The sequence below is a fragment of the Eptatretus burgeri genome, chromosome 13, assembly GCF_056783735.1.
Source record: "Eptatretus burgeri isolate ZD-2024b chromosome 13, Ebu_testis_v1, whole genome shotgun sequence".
NCBI classification, from domain to species: Eukaryota; Metazoa; Chordata; class Myxini; order Myxiniformes; family Myxinidae; genus Eptatretus; species Eptatretus burgeri.
In genome coordinates, this window is record NC_140973.1 from 28779895 (window position 1) to 28802429 (window position 22535).

The 22535-nt window shown below is 42.6% G+C and overlaps 2 protein-coding genes across 9 annotated transcripts in view; one reads left to right on the plus strand and one right to left on the minus strand.

Moving 5' to 3' along the window:
• GABRA6 (gamma-aminobutyric acid type A receptor subunit alpha6) overlaps positions 1 to 22535 on the minus strand; it is a 453203-nt gene that overhangs the window by 333949 nt on the left and 96719 nt on the right. The window contains exon 2 of the mRNA XM_085851838.1: positions 19217 to 19371. Within this exon, the coding sequence (XP_085707964.1) occupies positions 19217 to 19263 (47 nt within the window). The 5' untranslated portion in view covers positions 19264 to 19371. The remainder of the gene's footprint in view (positions 1 to 19216; positions 19372 to 22535) is intronic.
• Positions 1 to 22535, plus strand: part of LOC147014140 (gamma-aminobutyric acid receptor subunit beta-3-like) — a 272785-nt gene that overhangs the window by 135307 nt on the left and 114943 nt on the right. For 7 of the 8 annotated variants that reach the window (XR_015050658.1, XM_085851840.1, XM_085851844.1 and 4 more), the window contains exon 4: positions 4876 to 5096. Coding sequence is in view for 7 of the 8 variants with exons in the window: in XM_085851840.1 (XP_085707966.1) it covers positions 4876 to 5096 (221 nt within the window). In the remaining variant the exon portion in view is untranslated. The remainder of the gene's footprint in view (positions 1 to 4875; positions 5097 to 22535) is intronic. The other variant, XM_085851843.1, reaches the window with a different exon arrangement.

Consider the following 22535-nt stretch of genomic DNA (forward strand, 5'->3'; position numbering starts at 1 on the left):
TTATCAGAAACTTCTCTACCTTATAAGATGACACAGACACAAAGTCCAGGAGCAGTTGGGTATGACAGGGAAGAACGGGTACCAAGAGTGAGGGATTAGGGACACAAGATTTTGAAGTGAATACAGAATTGAGATGGAATGGAAGGGGAGCATACTCCAGAGACTGACTTCATAAGGCACCGTCAGGTTTTAGAGGAGGGAGACAAGTTTGAAAGTTCAGCCTTGTGGTTGCTCAATGTTGTTTTCTGGCTCTTCTGAGAGTGGAGACATACAGTACATCTTGCGAGCTTTGTGGAATGATTAGAGTTTGCTTTCAAGGAAGACAAGGCAAGTTGTTTCAAGGCAACTGCAGGATTCAGTGTACAATGGACAAAAGGATGGGTATGATAACTATATCAGAGATGCGATGAATTGTGCATTAGTGGAAGCAAGCTTCTGTGGAAGAATTCCAAGGCTGCATTAATATCATAATAATTGTGGAGATAGAAGACCAGTCTTGAAATGAGATTGCAGCTTGCAGTCCCTGCTCATTAGCCTGAGTGAATTGCAGGACCCGTCGGCACTAAGGAAGCTCTCTCACAGTAGCCAGCGAGATCTTGACTCTCACAAGCATGTGATCAGATGGACCAATGGAGTAGTGGAAGAACAGGAGATATTAGCAAGAAAGTATGTCATTACCAAGGGCTGAAGGGAGGATGGGGGTAGGAGAACACAGACATGAAAGAGATGATGTGGGAGAGGTACTGATATTGAGGGGTTTAACACCATAATCCTGCACTCATTGCAAAAACAATTTTGTTTGAGGATTCGATGGGGAGAAAGACGAAGACAAACTTCACAATTTGGGCAACGAGAAAGAAGAAAGACAGTGTTGTATGGTTGTGATAGAAGATTGGACATGGGATCACTCTCTATCCAAGAATGAAACGTAATATAAAATAAGGGAAGAGGAAGCAGTGTGGGAGAAGGATATTTATAAATGACTAGTAAAGGTGCCCGTCTTGGACGGGCGTCACTGGCAACATATGGTAAAAGACAGATAGCATGAATGTATTTTAAACAATATATTATATCATTTTTATCCATTGATTATATATTATTCAGGTTTTCCCCTTCGACTGTCCCACAGTAGCTCCACTTCGATGACATTACCACATAGTTTAGTGACTACACAACGTGTACCATTCGTGAGTTCCGGAGGATCCATAGAGCGCATTAAAATTACAGGGCACCCTACTTTAAAGTGATCCAAAAGGCTGGATCAGTTTTGTGTACATATTCATATATTGTAGATTTTAGCTGGCCGGATCAGTTTCATCTACATATTCATATCTTGTAGATTTTAGCTGATTCTGAAACTGTTAACAGCATGTCGATCGGATGGTTCTGTGATTTTGTACGGTAGTAAATAGAAGTACGACTGAAGCCTGTACGCCACTATGCGGAGACCCGAGGACCTAATGTTTCACAACAAACTAAAAACTCACAAAATTTGAAGATATTTAAAATAAACAATTTATTATAATATCAATTAAATATCATTTTTATCCATCGATAATATGAATTGTTCTGTACAGCTATAGTTGTTCTCCTGGAATCTGTGCATCCATCCACGATCTATGTTCTCATGAAGTGCAGTAGGAATAATAAAAACAGCACCGTGCAGGAGTGTAGGTAATCTCTCCAAAGCTCTCGGAAAGCCTTAAAATGCATCACGATCGGTTTGATTGTGAACAGATATACGGACGGACGGACATCGAGACTGGTTATATTAGGTCATCATGAAGGTACCGCTTGATATTACGCATTGAAATAGAGATATGAATACTCAAGTGAGTTTATTATATGTCTATGATTGATAGGTTATTGACAGCTCAATAACATGAGCAATTTACTATGGTGTATCGTGATTAATAATAACATACTCTACAAAAGGTTTTACGAACTCATCTTAGTGGTCCTCAAAAAATGGGAAACATTTTTATTTCTTTTTTGTGCAATAATTCCTCCCATTTTGCAAATGGAGAACATGAACTGTTTAACTACCATAATCATCAAAACGAATTTTGAGGGGCCTCTTAAGGAAGACAATAATATCATTACTATATATGTCAAAGCTTGTTTCATTTCATGCAGTAACAAAAAATCTGATGGTGGAACAAAAAAGGGGCGTGCCAAAATATTAATATAGAATAAGAATATAGATGGTGTGGGAAGATTAAACACTATAAAATTTGTCATTTAAATGACTTGTATGGATGAAAAGAAAGTGAAGGAGGAAGAAAAGGGGAGATGAGGAAATAAATATTATGAGACTGAATGGCTTAAGGAATGAGATCGGAATGAGTGGGGCTTGGTGTTGGCTTAATGGTTAGGGTGGCTGGCTTTGGATCTTTGGATCCTGAGTTCGAGCCCTGTTGACCAATAAATTAACACCAGGCAGGGTTGATTCAGCCTCTCATCCTTCCGAGGTCGGCAAAATGAGTACCAGTGTACTGGTATAGGGGCACAGCATCAGCAGCATAGGCATGCCCCAACAAAATGATAGCTTCCTGGTAGCCAAGCTGCCATACTCAAGAAGGAGTGGAATTTTGAATGACTTATTATTCATTTGATGTTTTTTTCAGAAAGAAGAAAGAATCGGAAAAATATTTTGAGGCAGGGTGAACAAAAAAAAAAAAATGTGTCCAATGAAAGAAGGATGAGGAATGAGAAAGCAGGTATGCTGAATGTGTGGAAGGACTCACTGGATGATCAGGCAGGTGCACAAGATCAAATAACCAAACAAGCATGCAAAGACATAGTGATGAGCACATGATACAAAAAAGAAATGAAACAAACCGAGTAGACAACAATCGATGGTAACACATACAAATATGTTTACATGGACTGACAATAGTAGCCAGTGTGTTTGTCGTCGGCACGGAATGTGGTCGGGTATTGTTGAGACCGAGGATGTGTGGAAGTGTGTTTAGTTGTGTACTTGGAATGGTTGATGTGGTGACTGTAAACAGCGGTAAAATAATGTCGTTAAGAGTTGCTAGTAAAGGAGTATTTATAATCTACTCTGAATGACCAACAGTTCCTGCCAAGTCAGCTGCTCACAGGTGTTTTTTGTGCTTAAAACAGTCATAACAGGCAAAGCAGGTAGGAACCTGCGGTCATGGGGCTGCAGGGTGGCCAAGTGGTCTGCACACTCACCTCAAAGATGTTTAGTCCTGCTTTTAATCCTGACCCAGCTATAAACTGTCATCCCAGTGTTTCGCAGGCAGGGTGACTCGTTAATGTCTGTGCTGTCACTCTGATGGACGTTGAAGTGGGCGTCCCTTCTGCCAGCATTAGCTTGTGGATGTTAATCATCCCACGGTCTCCTTCGTGAAGAACTAGGTGAGTTATCGCCAGCACCCTGGCCAAATTCTAAATTCCTGCTCTCACCGAAAGGGAGCACACAGCCTTGCTACCAGCAATGATGCAACCAGCAGCCATAGGCTGCAACCAAATGAAACCTGCGGTCATTTCCAAAGGGCAGGGAGGGGGACATGTGGACAGATAAGAGATTTATGATGCTAAGTTTGCATCAAAAATGTCAACGTTTTCAGATTGGCACTTTAAAGGTGCCCGAGATTTATCACAACAGAACAGACTCGTCTGCCCACTCTCTTCACCTTCCAAGTACTTGTGAGGGAAGGTGTCAAAAGTACAGCTTCGATTTTCACCCAAATTACGAGTTGTTTTAAAATCTTTGAGCGACTTTCTCACCATTGTCTAAGATTTGTATTAGAGCTTTCAGGTTACCTTGCATTCAGGACAAGATTATAGTCAGAGAGGTCGGTAGACTTTTAAATCGATGAGAAAATTGGGACAAAATCAGTGCAGTCTGTGAGGTTTAAATATCACAAGGCAAATGCCAGTGCCAGCTTGCTGGCATCCTGTGTCGGAGTGGCGACCCATCCAGGATTGTGCCCAATAGCCAAGGAGATTGCTTCGGCAGCACCAACGCTCTGTACAGAGTATGGTCCCAATGGATGGATGGACGAGGCAAATGCCTCAAATGTTAATATGGCAAACATTATAACCGAATCATGCATGATTAGTCAAAAACTCGTGAGCATTTGAAGCTTAAATATGAACCTCCTTGAAATGAATCGAGGAAGAATTAAATACATTTTGGTGCAATTCTACAATACTGCATGCCAAAGGTCTCCGGTTCAAGGAAAAGTTTCTGATCAAGTGCTCCAACAATAAGGAGATCGAGAAAGGTCGAATTTTGCACAGACCATCATCGTGACGAGTTTGAAACATACAGTTTGTTATCCCTTACAACCAACAGTACAGATGATGCCATCAATGAAGTGATATCGGAAACGTTCTATATCCCGTATCTCAAAATGCAAGATTGGAGAAGGTCAGTTTTTAATTTTTATTTTACTTTTAATATCTTACAGATGCTGAGATGCTAATAAGTGGAGAAACCTGAAATATTCCATATATCCTGACAATGTTATTAGTCACAAAGCTTTTGAGTACCATTTTCATTTGACAATCATATCATTAATTACAAGGGCTTAAGCGAACAAACTACACCCGGATTTAAACTTTAACTAGTATATCTCCCTCCGCAACGTTAAGTGCAGTACGGTTAAATCCATGAATGAAGCTTAATAACTAGTAGGAAGTTAAATTTTGGTGTAGCTGCTCAGTGGTTTAAATAATTAGAAATCTCACTGATCAGTCTGACATTTTAATGGATGGTGATCAGCCTTTCTTTTTTTTTCTTTTTTTTGACGAATCCTCATGAAAATGTGGTTTTCTTTATTGTTACTGTCACTCAGTGTCTTTCTAAAACATCCTTTTATTCCTCTGTCACTCATGCAGGATTACACCCTCACCATGTACTTTCTACAGTTTTGGCATGACAAGCGTCTTTTATACACGGACATTCCACTCAACCTTACCCTGGACAATCGTGTTGCTGAACAGCTTTGGGTGCCTGACACCTACTTTATCAACGACAAGAAGTCTTTTGTGCATGGAGTGACTGTCAAAAACCGCATGATTCGTCTACATCCTGATGGCAAGGTGCTCTACGGTCTGCGGTGAGCTGCAGGAAAAACAACTGCACTTGTCACCACTATAATCTTAGGCACAGGTTGATAACTTGGAGTAGAGCAACAAATAGATGATCCTTCCTATATAAACACCTATACACATTTGGTGAATATCTATGAACAATAAACTCAGCAGCAACTATTGCTGCTTGATTTTGTATCCAAGTTCTCCTATAGTTCCTCATTCCTCCCAAGCGCATCTCTTGTCAGGGGTGTGTTCCATTAGCAAACGGCTTGCTTACTACTTGCCAAGTGGCTTGCCTACCGCTTGCCAAGCGGCTCGCTTGATTCAAAGCAATCAAGCAAGCACTCCAACGGAACGGAGTGCTCGGCACTGCTTAACAACATGGCTACCTCCAATGTAAACAATGCAATTGTGGTACTCGAACAAATACTGTCTGAGCCGTCGTTTTAAGTTTTAAGGTCACTCACACAGATTAATTTGGATTCATTCATTAATTTGGAGGATGCAGTTTTGATTGGCATAATGGAGGTGAGCACATTGATCTGAATGAGGCTGGAGGACAGGCATAGACAGAGCGGTCTCAGACCAGGGGGTCTCCCTGAGGAATGACATCAGAGAGCTGGATCACTCAAATGTTGAATCTAATGAACATGGTTATGATCAACCTGCAACCAATAATAGCACCAAGGGGTATAAGCCTATATAAGAAGATCACAACATGAAGCAGATGTCACTTGATATGTGTAACGGCAGGGACAAATGCATGAGTGGTGATAAACAGTGTGTTGGGTTTTATATGTGGGTGGCATCGAGGTTGGTGGTGAGTGGAGAGATGTAGTGGCCGGGGGGGGGGGGGGGTTCTTACCTGTGATAAATGCTTGGAGGTGGCTCCTCTATGAGCTTTTGTGGCTGAGTTGATAAAAGGTACAAAAACTGCAGAATTTGTCACTGATTGTGAGATTTGTTGAAGAGGGTTGGTCTACGGCAGATGCGGACATTAGTGGGAGTATGGTGGTGGTGGCGGTGTGGACGTTGCTGAGGGTGCAGGTGACAGTGTGAGTGTGCTGATGGTGGTGGGAGTGCAGTATGGGTGGGTGACGGATTGAGTATGATGGGTGCAGACAGCCTCAGTGCGGTGGGTCCGGGTGGGAGTGTGGGTGGCTGTGAGGTTTCAGAATGTGCGGGTGAGGGTGCAGCGTGTAATGAAGATCGTCGGGGGTGTTTCAAGTGAGGATGATGGTGAAGTTGCAGTTGTTACAGTCAATGTTGGAGGTACTTCGGTTGCAGGTGCTGTACATGTATGTGTGGATTTGTGGTTCAGATGATGCAGGCGGTGATGTGAGTGTAGCGGGTGTGTATGGTGGTGGGTGTTGGATAGAGATGGGAGGGACACAGACGAGGAAGATCGTCAAGGCTATTGGGTATGTGAACTCTCTATGTTGTGGCAAGGATTAAAAGAAATAGGATTTGGTATTGTTTCAGAGAGGCATGATCCAATAATCCATCATTATTGGATGACGATTCATCAGTTCATGGTGGAGGGACATGGGTTGTGGTGCATGTGGGTGTTAATGATGTGGGAATATATTCAGAGGACTTGGAGGCGGGTTATGAATCATTGGATTATCGATTGAGAGAAAGGGGTTTCAATGTAATCTTTTTTCCAGGTCTCTCCCAATAATGTGTTGGTGGGGAGAATGCTCAAGTAGAGTGATATATGTTAACCTGTACTTGGAGGAATGGTGGGGACAGCATGGATTTGGGTTTTTGAAGCACTTGGAGTCTTTTAGGGGACAAAGGCAGTGCTTCTACAATAATGACAAAAGACTAAAAGAGAAAGCGGGCAGCATAAATTGAAGACGGGATTAAGACCTTTTTTAGGCTTGAGCAGGGAGTCGATGGTGTTGATGGGGGAACTGCTGCTGATGGCATGATTTGTTGGGACAGGCAGCGAAGGGTGGTTACGTGACAGGAAAAATTTAAGACATTATAAACCATCGCGAGAAGCTTACGTAATAAGATGCAAGAGCTTGAAGCTGGAGTAGATAGTGAGGCATACAATGTAGTTGCAGTAAGTGAGACTTGGTTTAATGAGGAGAGTAGTTGGAGGACAGGACTAGAAGGTAATACGATGTGTAGGTGTGACAGGAAGGTAAGATCTTAGGGGTTGCAGCAATCTCGGTAAAACGCAATATTATATCGAGAGAAAGAATGACATAAAGGAGGGAAATAATACACAAGAAAATTAGACATAAGTGGAGGCCATTCAGCCCATCATGCTTATGCCACATCAACACCACACCAATTTATCAACACCAGACCAATTTATCAACACCAGACCAAAAAAAGGAAAATGCAAAAAGTGCAGGGTTTTTTTTGGTAGTTTTTTTTTTTTCTTTCCAGGGGAAGGCAGCATGGGTGAAGACGGTTCTTGGGTAAAAATACACAACATCAACCACACAACACCCCTTGATGAAACCCCCACAAACAACACTCCGCACAGATGTATACAATACTAATCAATGCTCAAGCTACCTAATGGTTCTGCCAACATCCCTATACCCCTCTATCTCCAATACTTCCAGGTACCTATCCAATTCCAATTGAAACTTATCTGCTGTTTCTGCTGCCACTACCTTTCCAGGGAGACCATTTCATGCATTAACTACTTTCTGAGTAAAAGATGGTAAACAGCATATGGGACATGTTCACAAAAGTGGGTCAGGTAGCGGTAACGAACAAACTCAAAAATCAACTTTCTTTGATATTCTCGAAATAGTGCTTGAACCCCTTATAAGGCCTAGAAAATGTTCAGCAACGTAGGATCACCATAAGGCCTCAGCACTGACTGGGCAATATATGCTTGATAAAAATTCTCGGACAGTCTTTACCGTTCCCTGACCCGCTTTTGTGAAAATGTCCCATAAACAATAATGTGGAGGTTTCTCTGTGGATTGAGATTAGAATTGTAGTAACAGTAAGATACTTGTAGGATGCAATTATAGGGTTCCTGGTATAAGGGAGGAGCAGGAGAGAGGGGTTCATGAATAATTCAGAAAGGCTTGTGGAAAGGGTTGAGTCTTGATTGCAGGGAATTTAAATTTTCTGGGGATAGATTGGGTCCTGGAACGGAGAAAGAGCAGAACCAAGGGGGATTTTCCAAATCATTCCAGGATTGCCTTTTAAGTCAGTTTGTGGAAGTAACCTATAAGGGGATGGAGAGGGAGGGGGGTGCAGTGTTCGATCTTTTTCTTTAGCAATAATCCCAATATGGTGGAAGAGGTAGAGGAAAAACAAGTGACCATGACATAGTGTAGTGTGTGCAACTGTATTGTTGAGATGTGGAGTTCAGGATAGTAAGGTGAGGCTGTTAGATTTCAGGAAGGCAAACTTTGAAGGTGTGAGAAGAAAGTTCAGTGCTCCACATTAGGTAAGCTAACATGTGGGTAGTCTGCAGCAGAGAAATGGGCAACCTTCAGGGAACAATTGTGCAGGGTGCAGAGTATGTACAGGAAGTAGACAAAAAAATGTAAACACCAATGCAAAATCACTTAATATGGCATTGAGCCCCCACGTGTGGCCAGTACAGCCATATGTGCCATGGCATAGAGTCCCCCAGCATCTGGAATTCTGCAGGAGGGATGCAGCACCATTCTTACATGAGAAAGTGAATAAACTTACACATGTTTCGTGGAGGTGAAAAACGCTGTCTCATGTGTCGTTCGAGAATATCCCAAAATGCTCGATTGGGTTCAGATCTGGTGATTGAGAAGGCCATGACATATGGATAACATCAGTGTTGTGCTCAACAAACCATTGGGTGACCGACCACATGTGCTCTGTGGATGGGGGCATTGTAATCCTGGAAGACACCCCTCCCAGCAGGAAAGAAATGCTTCAACATGGGGTTTAAATGATCACTCAGTACCATTAAGCAGCATTTGGCATTGACCTTGCCTTCTAAGGGAATGACTACACCCAAACCATGCCTGGAAAATGCACCCAACAACATTACAGAACCACCAGAACCCTTCACTGTTGGAACCATGCCCTCAGGGTCGGAGAGTTCTTTAGGTCAGTGCCACATGTGCACTCGTCCGTTTGTCGAGAACATGGTGAAGGATGATTCATCTGACTATATCACATTTCTTCACTGCTCGGTAATGCATTGCCTATGCTCTTTGGACCACTGGACTCACAAACGTACATTGCCAGGTGTGATGAGAGGTTTGTGCACTGCAACTCGACTATGGTATCCCGCTCTGTGGAGTTCTCGGCCAACCATTTTTAATAAAACTGGTTGCTCATGCCCCAGGTTGACATTTACAGTCAATTGCTCTGCAGGTGCTCGCCTGCTTTGCCTTGCACTTCAAATTAATGCACGGATATCACGATCCTGGAGCATGCACTTCTGACCATTGCTGCCCTTTGCTGATGATGTCTTTCCATCAGAGTTCTATGTCGATATCACCTTGGACACCATTGCTCATGAAACATCAGCAAGTTGAGCTGTTTTTGTCACTGAAGCTTCTGCCAAATGTGCCCCAACAATCACCCCTCTTTCAAAATCACTGAGGTCTCCTCTTACAGCCAAGTTAGCCATAATTATTGGCAACCAGGCCTGTGCAGCATTTATATACATGACCCGAATCATGCACTGATGGTATTTGCTTCAGTAACAAACAGGCCACACCTGTATGGAGGCCGTTGCTTTCAATATACTTGGTGTCCCTCATTTAACCAGGTGTTTCCATTTTTTGTCCACTACCTGTATATTCCACCAAGGTGTTGGGGTCGAGGCAGAAAGAGACCAGGGTGGATAAGTAAGGAGGTAAGAATTGTTATTCAGGATATAAGCAGGAAGCATTCATTAAGGACAATATAACAGGACTAGTTGGCCTCACATCAGTCGAGGAGTAAACAGAGGCTCGTTAAGAAAAATAACTCTGCAAGCCAAAAAATAACATGAAAAGGATATGGCTAAACATATTGAACCGAAAAGCAAGGCATTATTTAAGTCCATAAGGGGTAAAGAAGAGGCGATGACAAGTGTGGGCCCCTTAAGGAATAACAGGAGAATTGGTAAATGATTATAGTTAGATGGTAGACGTATTAAATAAAAAAAATTCTACATTTTCACATGAACAGTGAAAGGAACTTCCATTAGCTGAGAGTATCTACTGCATATCAGAGGTGAGTAAGGGCTTGTTGAGGAGATCCAGGTAGAAGTAAAGGAAGTAAAGAAACAGCTAGGAAAACTAAGGAATGACAAAACTCCAGGGCCAAATAATATGCATCCAAGAGTACTGAGGGAGGAAGCAAATCAAGCACATGCAATGTTAGTGGATATCTTCAACGGCTCATTGGAGTCAGGACAGATATTGAACGATTGGAGAGTAGTCAACATAACACCCTTATTTAAGAAAGGCTCCAGAGAAGAATTGGGGAACAAGAGACCTGTTAGTTTGACTTTAGTTAAAGGGAAGTTGTTGGAGTCATTAATTAAGAAATGTATTATCAGGAACCATTTGAATCATTTCTAACTAATGAAATGTCGTCAGCATTGCTTTATTAAAGGGAGATCATGTTTACTGAATGTATTAGCTTTCTACGAGACAGTTTTTAACTGGGTGGATGAGGGAAGTATAGTGGATGTAGTTTATCTTGACCAAAAGTTCTCAACCTGTGGCCCACATGTTGCCCAATCAGCACACTGCTGCGGCCCAAGCACACTGCTGTTTTAAAAAAAAGTAAAGATGCTGTGAGTTTTTTTTTCCCTCAACCAGAAATTGTGTAGTAACCAATGAGCATGCTCAAAAATGTCACGTGCCTTGGGTACAAGTGGCTCATAAATCAAAACTCCAACATAATGTAAATTTTCAAATTGAATGTTGAAATTGATGATTTACAGGGTTTTTCGTTCAGAAATAAAATTGTCATATCTCCCACCAATATAAGTGTCAAACCAGATGTATTTTAACAGTTAATATACTTGGACTGGGCTTGCTGCTTCAAAATGTGCTTGGTAGATATTTGAGTGTTGAAATGAGAGGTGTTACAGAATATTGATTTGTATTGTATTACTGTCAGATAACGGATAAAAAAACATTTTTTAAATGGATACACAGGAAGTAAGTTGCTTGCATGTCACTCAAATAACACATTGAGAGCTACAAGTGTGTCCTATTATGGTGAATAGGTTATAATAACAATAATATGAGTTCCCTTGTTCTACGCAGGAAGACACCATTATGCACATCAAAGCCTTCCCTATTATTGCCAATTTATGGTTGTTTGTTCATGTTCGATCATTTTTAAATGCTGTGCATCAAGCAAGTAAGCAACATGTACCATTTTAATAGTCTTTGATATGACTCAGCCTTGGTTGATTGACCAACCTCCCAGACACAGAGCGGACGCTTTAACCATGACTCCGTCGAGTCTGGTTGTAAAGAGCCTATTCAAATGAAAGAACTAGAAAAGGATGAGAATTAGCTGGATTTTGGTGGATAGTTGCCCTTAGTGTATGACAGCAATGTTAAATAGATAATTCGGATTGAAGCATATTCCAGGGGTTGAATGGGCCAATTTATAAAAGTGGGTTGATTTTAATAACAAATGACTGGAGGATACAACCGGAAAACAACACGTACAATTATTTGCTTGCAGTTTGGAAATTCTAGTGCACTCTGTCCCAAACTTAGCAAATGCTTTGTGCAAAACTTTTCTGCTGAAAGGGAATTTTTAACGTCACTGTTGTCTCGGTGAGTGCACCTTCACCTTCTGCAACTCGCCTGTGAGAATAAGGTGAGCATAAGGTTGTATATTTAAATAAGGAGATTTCTGAAGCAATATTCCAAGATGGAGAGAATAATGACCACCGGTATTTATAAAATTTCAAATTAGCTGGTGTGTGTGTGTGTGTCCATATGCGTTGGGTATTTTGTGGTACAGAGAAGATAGCTTTTTGTAGGTTACATCCTTGACTTTTTACTTATGGAATGGAACAATACAGATAGATTTTCACAATAAACAGCTCAAATGCATTAAGAAATAAGAAAGAGGAATTTTCACTTTGGGAATACATTTTATGGAAATTATACTTGTCATTGTTGCAGTTTGCTGTGTGATAATACCATAGCATGTTTACCCCACACACGTGAAGGTAAAAGTGGGATTAAGCAATCGGTTCATGTTCGTCTGTCTGTCTGTTTTATCAATTTATGATCGAGGAACAACTTATTTATATTGAATACATTTTAATATTTTAATTGAATGTTATATATATTTTTAAATGAATATGAAGACAAGTTTGCTGTTTTGCCGAACATGCGCAGAGAGGAGCGAGATAATATTTTACGCTGTCTGTCTGCCTTGCAGTCAAACAACATTTGAAATCATTCCAACCAGGACACTTACTATTTTTAAGGACATTGTAAAAGACACAAAAAACAGGCACAAAGAACTAATGTAACATCTTACATAGGGTGATGCAGACGCTGGGTAAAACGGCAGTAAAACCCAGAATTAATTTATTTATACACCTTTTAACCTCTTTAAACCATTATTTAAATTGATTTATATATTTGAACACTGTGGAACACAAATCCCCTTCATCATACTTCCAAGAATCTCCAGTTTTGCAGTACTTGGAAAAATTATATGGAGTGGTGTATATAAAAGGAGCTGTCAAGTACAGCCCCTGGGAAGTGGGTGCGGCATGTGAGAGGATCCAGCATCGGGGCGAAGAAGAGGCCTCCGATATGGCTATGTACCATGCTGATTGATATTGTGTTCTCTGGTGATCAATAAAGCCTCCATCTCCTAAACTGTGACTCATTGTCATAGCGCTAAACTTCTGGATTTTTTAAACGATCTTTAAAATCATATTTTATTAAAATTGAAATATATACTTGAACACTATGTGGGGAATCGTATGAACGCTCCAGTTTTATGTTGTATTTATATTTCTATAATAATAAGTACTGGATGTATAATTACAAATAAAGAATGAACAATCTTTTCCCTCATTACCAGAAGAATATCTGAGTATGAACACAATTCTGCAATAACAAGCATCATCTTGTTGTGTCTCAGGAAATGCTTTTTACTCACCACCACCAGATTGGTGACCTTGCTGTCTTTTTCCTGTCTCTCCTCTGGTCTTGCTCCTCCTGCCCTCACTGGAGGAGCCAATCTGTGCCCTCACCATCACCTCATTGGGTCACTAGAGGTCCACGAGAAACCCTTACCTTGTTATTCTTCCAAGTCTAAAAAACAAATTCTTATATTAACCAAAAAGGAGTCTGCGTTGGTGGCACAGCTGCATCTTACCATGAGATCAGGGGAGTGCTCGTCACACTCTACATGTTTTGATCTACCCGCCGATCACATCACGTGCCTTCTGGTTGAATGGTTTGCGTTAGCAGAAACAATCGTCAGGGTGGCAGACAGATGGCTGTTCTTTGTGGATTATGTGGCTTTACCGTGTGAGACATACTCCATGGCGATGCTCACAATAACAGTCAGGAGGTGCATCTGATGTATAAACAACGAATGTGGTCATCATTGGTGAGATATTTATTGGTACGCCATCCTGATGAGGGCAAATGAACACGAAATCCGGATCAGCAGTTCCGTTTGATGTTTAAGCGATGTTGACCATGTACTCTTTGTCTGTTTGACAGTCACTGGGCTGAGGCCCTGGGTTGGAGATCACTCTTTGGTGTGTTCTTACGCAGGACTTTACGTACATTGGATATAGATCTTTAGATATTGAGATCAGACCCCATTACTGTCATGGGTACCAGGAAGCAAGTACCACACCCACTATTGCTGCATGCATCCTGACCAACAGGTACTGGGAATTAAATTATCTTCCCAGTATCAGCTGCAGTACAGTTGTACTGGGAAGTAGGGGCTGTTGTTCTGCTAAGCTCATGCCTAATAGGCGAAGCCTATTCAACTGTTTAGCCAGAAGAGCCGTATACATATATGCAGAATAGTCTCCGGAGGTGATTCTGTGTTAGTCTGCATGTGAGGTTATCTGTCTGTCTGTGGGTGTGGTCTCCCCCATTGAGGGAGTAGCTCCACCCTTTCTGAAAGGGGCTCCAAAAACAAACAAATCTCCACCATTTTGTTTCCTCGCACTTTCATAGCTTCAAGGCCTCTTTTGTGAGGCTCGCGGTTTCTTACTCTCTCTCTATCACAGTTATATTTCAACTCTAACAATCTAATTCGATATCTCATTTCATCATTTTTCACAGTCGCTAACATGGTTTTAGACTCAGTTGCAAAAAAAAAGAGGAAGCTCATTGGATGAAAGTTACTGTCTATAGAACAAAAAATGCATCTTAAATGAGAAGGCCTGTAACACAAAGGCCATTCATTGAGACTCCCTCATTTTTTTTGCATATTTTTTGGAAATTCATCTTCGTCGACTGTGTGCAGATGACCAAAGATGTTACAACATACCAACTGCTGATGAAATTGTTGCGCTCTTTGTTAGTGGACAAGAATGTGAACCACCTGCAAACAGGGATTTCCAGGTTAATTTGCATGACCAGAGCTTAAAACAATTTCTCTCCACTTACCTCTCACATCAATCCCATGACATATCCTATTCTCTTTCCACACGGCAAGCCTGGATGGATGATAAACATGCCTCACCAGTGACATACCTGTTCAAAACAAAGTTACTCATCGCGATGTCTATGCTTACCAACTGGCAATTCGAAATGAATTCAGCACTATCCATTCTTAGGGGGAAATTATTCCAGCAGTATGTTGGCGATGGATATTGCAAGGCAGGACCAAATCAACTGCAATACTTCAAACAAAATCAGGAAACACTTAGAGTCATGGAATACAGAGGACTACTGGACCATATCCAGAACGATGCTGCTGATAACCAATGTCCTGTCTGTCATATCATCATTTTGCCATAGAGTTTTACAGGGAGCCCAAGAGCTATGCAGCAAAGCTACCAAGATGCTATGGCCATTGTTAAGAATTCAGAAAACCAGATGTCTTTATCACCTTCAAGTGTAATCCAAAATGGAGAGATGTACAAGAAAACATTGGACAACACTAACGAGCTGAAGGCAGACAAGATTTAGTGGCACGTGTGTTTCATCTGAAATTAAAAGGGTTAATCGATGATATAACGAAGAAGCACGTGTTGGGAAAAGTAAGTGCATTTCTCTACGTCGTCGAGTATCATAAGTATGGCCTACTGCATGCCCACATATTACTCACACTGTGCTAGGAAGATAAAATTTGTACCACTGAAGATATTGACAGAATTGTTTCTGCACAGATTCTTATTTCAATCGAGTCACTGGAGATCCATTTCTTGGTGAAGTCTCATATGATACACGCGGCACTTTAAATCGCCTTTCGATTTGTATGAAAGATGGAATGTGCAGTTAAGGCTTTCCAAAAGCATATGCTGCAGAGACACTTGTGAGCGTAGATGGCTACGCCCTTTACAAGCATCCCCCAAATTGACACACCATGACCGTACATGGAACCGATGTTGATTGCCAATTTCTGGTCCCATTCAACGCATATTTACTGAAGAAGTACAGAGCACACATCAATATCGAGGTTTGCACAAGCCTAAAAAGTATCAAGTACTTATTTAAATATGTATACAGGGACATGACTGTGCCAGCATCAAAATTCGAGAGTGCAGGACAGTGGAGGTGGATGAAATAAAGACTTACTTGGACTGCAGGTATGTCAGTGCCCCAGAGGCAGCATGGAGATTGATGGAATTTGAAATGCACAAACAGTCCCATTCCATCATCAGACTTGCGGTACACTTACCTGATTTGCAGAATGTTGTGTTTAGGGATGGTAACGAGGAAGAAGCCATTGCACGACATAAGGGTACAAAACTTACAGCTTGGTTTTAGTTAAACCAGAGAGACCCTGAGGCACAAAGTTATCTGTACCATGACATTCCAAAACAGTATGTGTTTGAAGATGGACGAAAAACATGGAAACTTAGACACAGGGGCGGCGACAAGGTTATCGGGCGCATGGTGTCGGCAAGCCCTATGGACATTGAGCACTCTCATCTTCGTGTACTCCTGCTACATTGCCCTGGTTAAACATCATTTGAAGATTTCTGAACCATAGATGGAGCAGTTTGTGAAACATGCAAGGATGCAGCCAGGAAATTAAATTTAACAAAAGATGATACAGAATGGGACAGGTCCTTAGCTGATGCAATTATCTTTGCCATGCCACAACAATTGAGATCTCTTTTTGCAACACCCTATGCATATTCTGCACACCAACAGACACGTCGGTACTGTGGGAAAAAAAAATATAAAAACGACCTTTACGAAGATTTTGTGCACAGCAGCCATGTCTTTGAACAAAGTATTTACATGGCATTGCGAGAAATACAGTCCTTCTTCCTGAGAGATGGACAGACCTTGGAAGCATTTCAGTTGCCAGTACCACCGGACACTTGAAGAAAATAACTCGAGCGATGTTTATCAGTATGTACCGGGAGATGAACATGAAAAAGGTGAAAACAACAGACAACTACTGCATGATGACCAAATCCAAACTGTAGATGAGTTCTTACAGGCTGTTCAGCGTGGGGGACCAGTACAAAGGCAACTGGTTGTTTTTTGTTGATGGACCAAGCGGAAGTGGCAAGACCTTTCTCCATAATATGCTTCTGCGAGGCCAGTGTCATTTGGTTCTTTCAATGGTGTACTCAGGCATTGCAGAAACATTGCTAGCAGGGGGGTGGACATTGCACCATATATTTAAATTGCCAGTGCCCATTTTGGAAAACTCCACATGCAGCATGTCACCTACAAGTAAAGATGCTGATGCTCTAAGGAAGCCCAACCTATTCATTTGGGGGTGAAGCACCTATGGCTCCAGCATATGCTTTAGTGGCTGATGATTGATGTCTCCGGGATGTAACCAGTAACAACATTTCTTTTGGTGGAAAGGTCTTCCCTCTTGGTGGGGACTTCAGGCAGGTTTTGCCCATTGTACCTCACACACTGCACCTGCAGCAATCATCGCCACGTTTATCAAGCGGAGCAAGTTGTGGCCAAAGTTCAAACAGCTGAACTTAACATGAAACATGAGAGCTAATGATGACGAAGAATTCTCAAATTGGTTCCTGTCGATTGGAAATGGGACTGTGGAAACAATGTCTGACTCAGATTTAACACGACTGCCTAATCATATCTGTGTAGAAGACAACATTTCTTTAGCAGAGGCTGTTTTCGGCCATTTGAACAAAATCTATTCAAACTATGATGTGCTGGCACAACGAGCCATGTTGTGTCCAAATAATGAAGCCACATTTGTGATCAACGATGACACACTGGATGCATTTCCTGGAGAAGAAAAGACATACTTCAGCGCTGATTCCATTGTCAGTGATGAGCCTGAAGAGGCACTAAATTATCCTATTGAATTCCTAAATCAATTGACTCCTTCTGGAATGTCATTGCACAAACTTCGTTTCAAAGATGGTGTTGTCATCAGGTTACTCCGTAACTTTGATCCTAAACAGGGACTGTGCAATGGCACAAGATTGGTTGACAAAAGATTGTTGCCGAACATAATAGACAAAGAAATAATTTCTGGCAGTCACAAAGGAACACGCACATTTATACCCAGGATTAGTATTGCACCTTCTGATACAACACTACCATTCGCACTCAAACGCCATCAATTCTATCTCACAGTCTTCTATCTGACCACTAATACAGCTTTCACGAGGCAAGATCTACAGGTGATATCCTTTCTTACATTACGAATGTCTGGGCCTCTTCTTTGAGAGACTTTGGAGAATGCTTTGTTGGAGGCCTTGATATCTTAAAAGCCTTTGACAGAGTTTGGCATCGGTGTCTGATATCTAAGCTTCCCTCTTTCGGCTTTCCTCCTTCACTCTGCTCTCTCATATCGAGCTTTCTCTCCGACCGCTCTATCTCCGTAATTGTTGATGGTTCAACATCTCCTCCCCCCCTTCCCTATCAACAGCGGTGTCCCTCAGGGTTTAGTTCTGTCTCCAACACTCTTCCTTATTTTTATCAATGACCTTCTTTCTTCCACAAATAACCAAATGCATTTATATGCTGATTACTCGACATTACATTCCTCCATGTCTTTCCCATCTGCCCCATCTTCCCTCACTCGATCTACATCTCGTTTCATCACAGCCACCTCTATAAATTCGGATTTGGACAAGATCTCCCATTGGGGAAAATGTCATCAAGTTAAGTTTAATGCTTTTAACACTTAATTTCTTCTCATCTCTCTCTATCTCTCTCTCCAAAACCTCTCTCAACTCTCCAATCTCCTTTGAAAGCTCTACAAGTACACCATGTGAGACAATAAAACGACGAGGTATCACTCTAACATCAAATTTATCCTGGAATCCACACATAACGCAAATAGCTAAGTCTGCCTCGAATAAATTAGAAGTCCTGTTCAGATGTCAGACATTCTTCTCCTCTGAACATTTGCTCAAACTATATAAAGGATTGATTCGTCCTTGTATGGAGAACTGCTCTCACATCTGGGGATAGGAGGTTCCAACTCCACATACTTAAAGGACAGAATTGAATACAAAGTTATTCGACTTGTCAACTCCACCAATCTGACCTCAAAACTCGACCCGCTCAAATTACGCCGCATAGTAGGCTCTCTTTCTCTTTTCTACAGGTATTACTGTGGTTTCTGTTCACAAGAACCATTAGCGAGACCAAGGAATACTCAACAAGCCATTTCACCACATGATTATTGTGTGGCCATTGGCAACTCAAGGGTGGGCCGTTATGATGTTTGTTTCTTCCCCTCCACTGCCAAACTCTGGAACTCTTTACCTTCTCATGTCTTCCCAAACACTTATGACCTCTCCCTTTTCAAAAAGCAGATTTTTTTTTTACTTCCTCATAAACTCTTAGACTATTCTCTCTTTCCTTACTTTTCTATCAATGCACTTCTTTTATTTAAGGCCTTGCCTTGATGAGGATGATTTAGTCCATGACTGAAGCCTTCAACATAAAAAATAAAAAAACTCCGGTTCATGTGGCATTCTCTTTCTCAAACAACAAGAATCAAGGTCAAACATTACACAAAGTTGGAATTTACTTACCAGAGCCCGTCTTCAGCCATGGTCAATAATATGTTGCGTTGTCGCATGCCAAACGATTTGAGGACGACAAGGTAAAGGTAATCAGTAATGGCCAAAAGGGAAAAATCGATGGCCACAGTGAAATCTTCTCCCGTAATGTTATTTACCTGGAGGTCCTGCAGTGACACCATTCCAGGCAACCAAAGGAGGGCACGACGGAAAATAGTTAATTACTCTGACACATTTGACTGCAGTGATTGAACTGCTCTTTTGATGCTTTTTCACTGCTGTTTTCTTTATAAACATCACATTTCAAAAAAATATAAAAAAACATCTCAAAAAATATCTCAATGATGACCTATAATTCACCGAAAAAGTTTAAACAACCCCATAATATTACTGTGATGTTGAACTCTGAGTGAGAATAATTCGAAATTTAAAAAACTTTCATCTGATATTTGGGATTTTTTATGCACAAACTGTATTTCCCATGTGCACGGACATGTTTTCATTGTCATCAACATATTATGTGAAGTAAATAAATTGTGTGGATGACATCATTTGTGGATCTGATGGATTGTCAGTAACCATTTTGTAAAACTGAATGTGCAGATGCAGCATCAAAATGAAGATGTCCAAGTGTCACACATGTCCATGCCTGTGGGATTCCCACAGGCGCTCTTCTCACTAGTGTGCATATGTATATATATATCTATATATATATATATATATATATATATATATATATATATATATATATATATATATATATATATATATATATATATATATATATATATATATATATAAATATATATATATATATATATATTGTTACGGCTGTGGAGATTCGCAGACCACCATAAAGGACCTTGGATCAGTTATGACGATAAGTATATGTATACTTAGATTTCCCCACTGTTGTTTCGAGGGAATTTCCGTGTTCACAGGACTGCGATCCTTTGAGATAGCCGTTTTTCTTTTCTCTGTCGTTATTTTGGACCAATCATCCCCCAACAACCAAATCGCCACCACCAACAATGCCCCCAAACAACTACACCAACCCACCACCACCTTCGGCCCCATTCACCTCCACAACCCCACCCCGCAAACATCACCTCACCCCGACTCTCAAACGAAGCCTGCCAACAACCAATTTGCCACCACCATCACCCTTCCCAAACCATAACAGCAAACTCCAACCACCTTCGCCTTTCTACCGAATGTCGTGCCATGGGTTGTGAATGGGATCCTTTCGAGGAAGAAAACGGATCAGGAATGATTCACGCCCACTTTTCATCCATCCAATGGCTGAGCATCAAGTGGTGTAGCCCTGCCTCCAAACCCGCTGTGATCCACAAATTTACATATGCACTCCTCCCCCGGCCTATATAAGCGCGAGCACAACGCAGCGGTGGCAGTGGCAGGGTCGGCAGTGGCAGTCTGGAGGGGTCGGAGAACAGGACGGAGCTCGAAGAGGCAGACAGTGGCAGGGTCGGTGGGGCATAGTTGGGAGATGGAGCCCGAAGCAGACGGGGAAAGGCAGACTGGGGCCGATCGACGGAGAGGAAGGAGCTCGGAGCTCAGGTCGAAGTTGAGGGGCGAGGAGGGCGAGTTGCTGAGTGGAGCAGGGACGCGGAGGAGGGCTCAGAGGCGAACCAGAGGGCTGAGTGGGGACCGCCGCCGGAGAAGGGGTGTAGTGGAGGCCACAGCCAGGAGGAGTTCGCCGGAGCCAGTGCGGTCAAGAGCGTCAACTCGTTTGACGTAGCGTCAGCAATTCCCCTCTCCCTTACCGAGCTCCGCGCTAAGAAAGCGCCGGTAACCCCGTCCGTTCCCCTCCCCAACCGTGTTGCCGATGGTGAAACACGTGCCTGCGCGGAGAACGCCGGAGAGAGCTCACCGGCCACGCCAGGGGCACGAATCCAGGCGCAGCTACGCTGACATCGCGGCTTGCCTGCCATCGCGCCACGAGGGCGCGGGTAAGACCCTTCGGTCTTGTGGGCCTGGCCGATCATCCAGGTTCCACGCACATTTGGTCCACGGACCTGTCTGCCACCCTTGCCTTTGAGGGTGGCTTTTTCCTTTGCTTTTGTGTAAATGCATGTGGTGGCGCCGTCTTATAAGTCGAATTGTCTAAGTGTGCGTGTGGAATAAAGACACTTTATTCGGTTGTAACTCTGCCTTTGCTTGCTTTCATTGCTTTCACTGTTATACGTGCATGATTTTCTGTATGGCTGTAAAATACGTGCTTGTCTGAGTGTGCAATAAATGTGCTTGTTGAACTGTTCCCCGTTTCGTTGCGTCCTTTCCCTTGTTTGAAAGTTCCATCTTGCATTTCGGAAGGAATTGGTAGAGGGGTGTAAGCACCCGGTAAATAATCACGTCCGTAGGGGTCGACGATAACACCGCTCGGTTATCACTGAAGTACGGAACAGACCGCTTTAGCGGTTCGTGTCCTCAGCCGGCCAGCGGCGTGGTACGATCGCCCGGTTAACTACTCGCGCGGGTACTTAGGTAGGTTGAGTTTGGCGAACAACCCTATACTGCGCGGGTGGCCAATTGGCACGATTGTGGTGAGGCCGAAAGACCCACCCGTGACTAGCTCCCGGCATTGTTCCGGGAGGGCCACGACTGAATTTTCCATTCCAGTGGGCGACGCAGTCGCGGTTCGAGTTACGTGGCCGATCGCACGCCGGGCGGATCGAAATTCGTAACACTGGTGTACAGGAGTGTGGGATTCAAATCCACCTCAGTCTCCAACTAAATTCAAGGGAGTCGGACCAGGGGTGTGCGAAGCAACCCCCCCCGTTCCCCCCAAATTACGAGCAAAGCTAAATTAATTCCTTTCTGAGAAATAAGATGGAGTTTCAAGGCGAGTGGGTGCTGGGGGTAGAAATGAATATGTGTAGTAATGTAGAATCTATGGCCCGGGATGGTTCTTATAATTTTTCCCTCATATTCTGAGCATATTCTGAGCACGAACTTTTCCAGCAAACGGAGTCGCAAGATGGCGGCGTGGAACGAGGCCTAAGCGGGCCGCTATTATTGGCACAACGAACGGCACAACACGAGGCGAGTGCTTTCAGCCACCGCTTCAGACCACATGGTCGCGGCAGGCACCATGGCAAGCGTGGCAGGATGCCGGAGCATGCATTGACGGGCTTCGGAGACAAGTGTCGAAGTCCTTGCAGCGGTGGAGGAATGGTGACAACTGTATAGGAGAATTGCATTCGTTTTCCTTTGAATTGGACGAGGCACGGCGGCACATAGACAGGGTTCATGAGGATTACGTGCGAACGGAGTCACAACGATGGGCCGGTGTACAGGAAGAAAGGAGGGA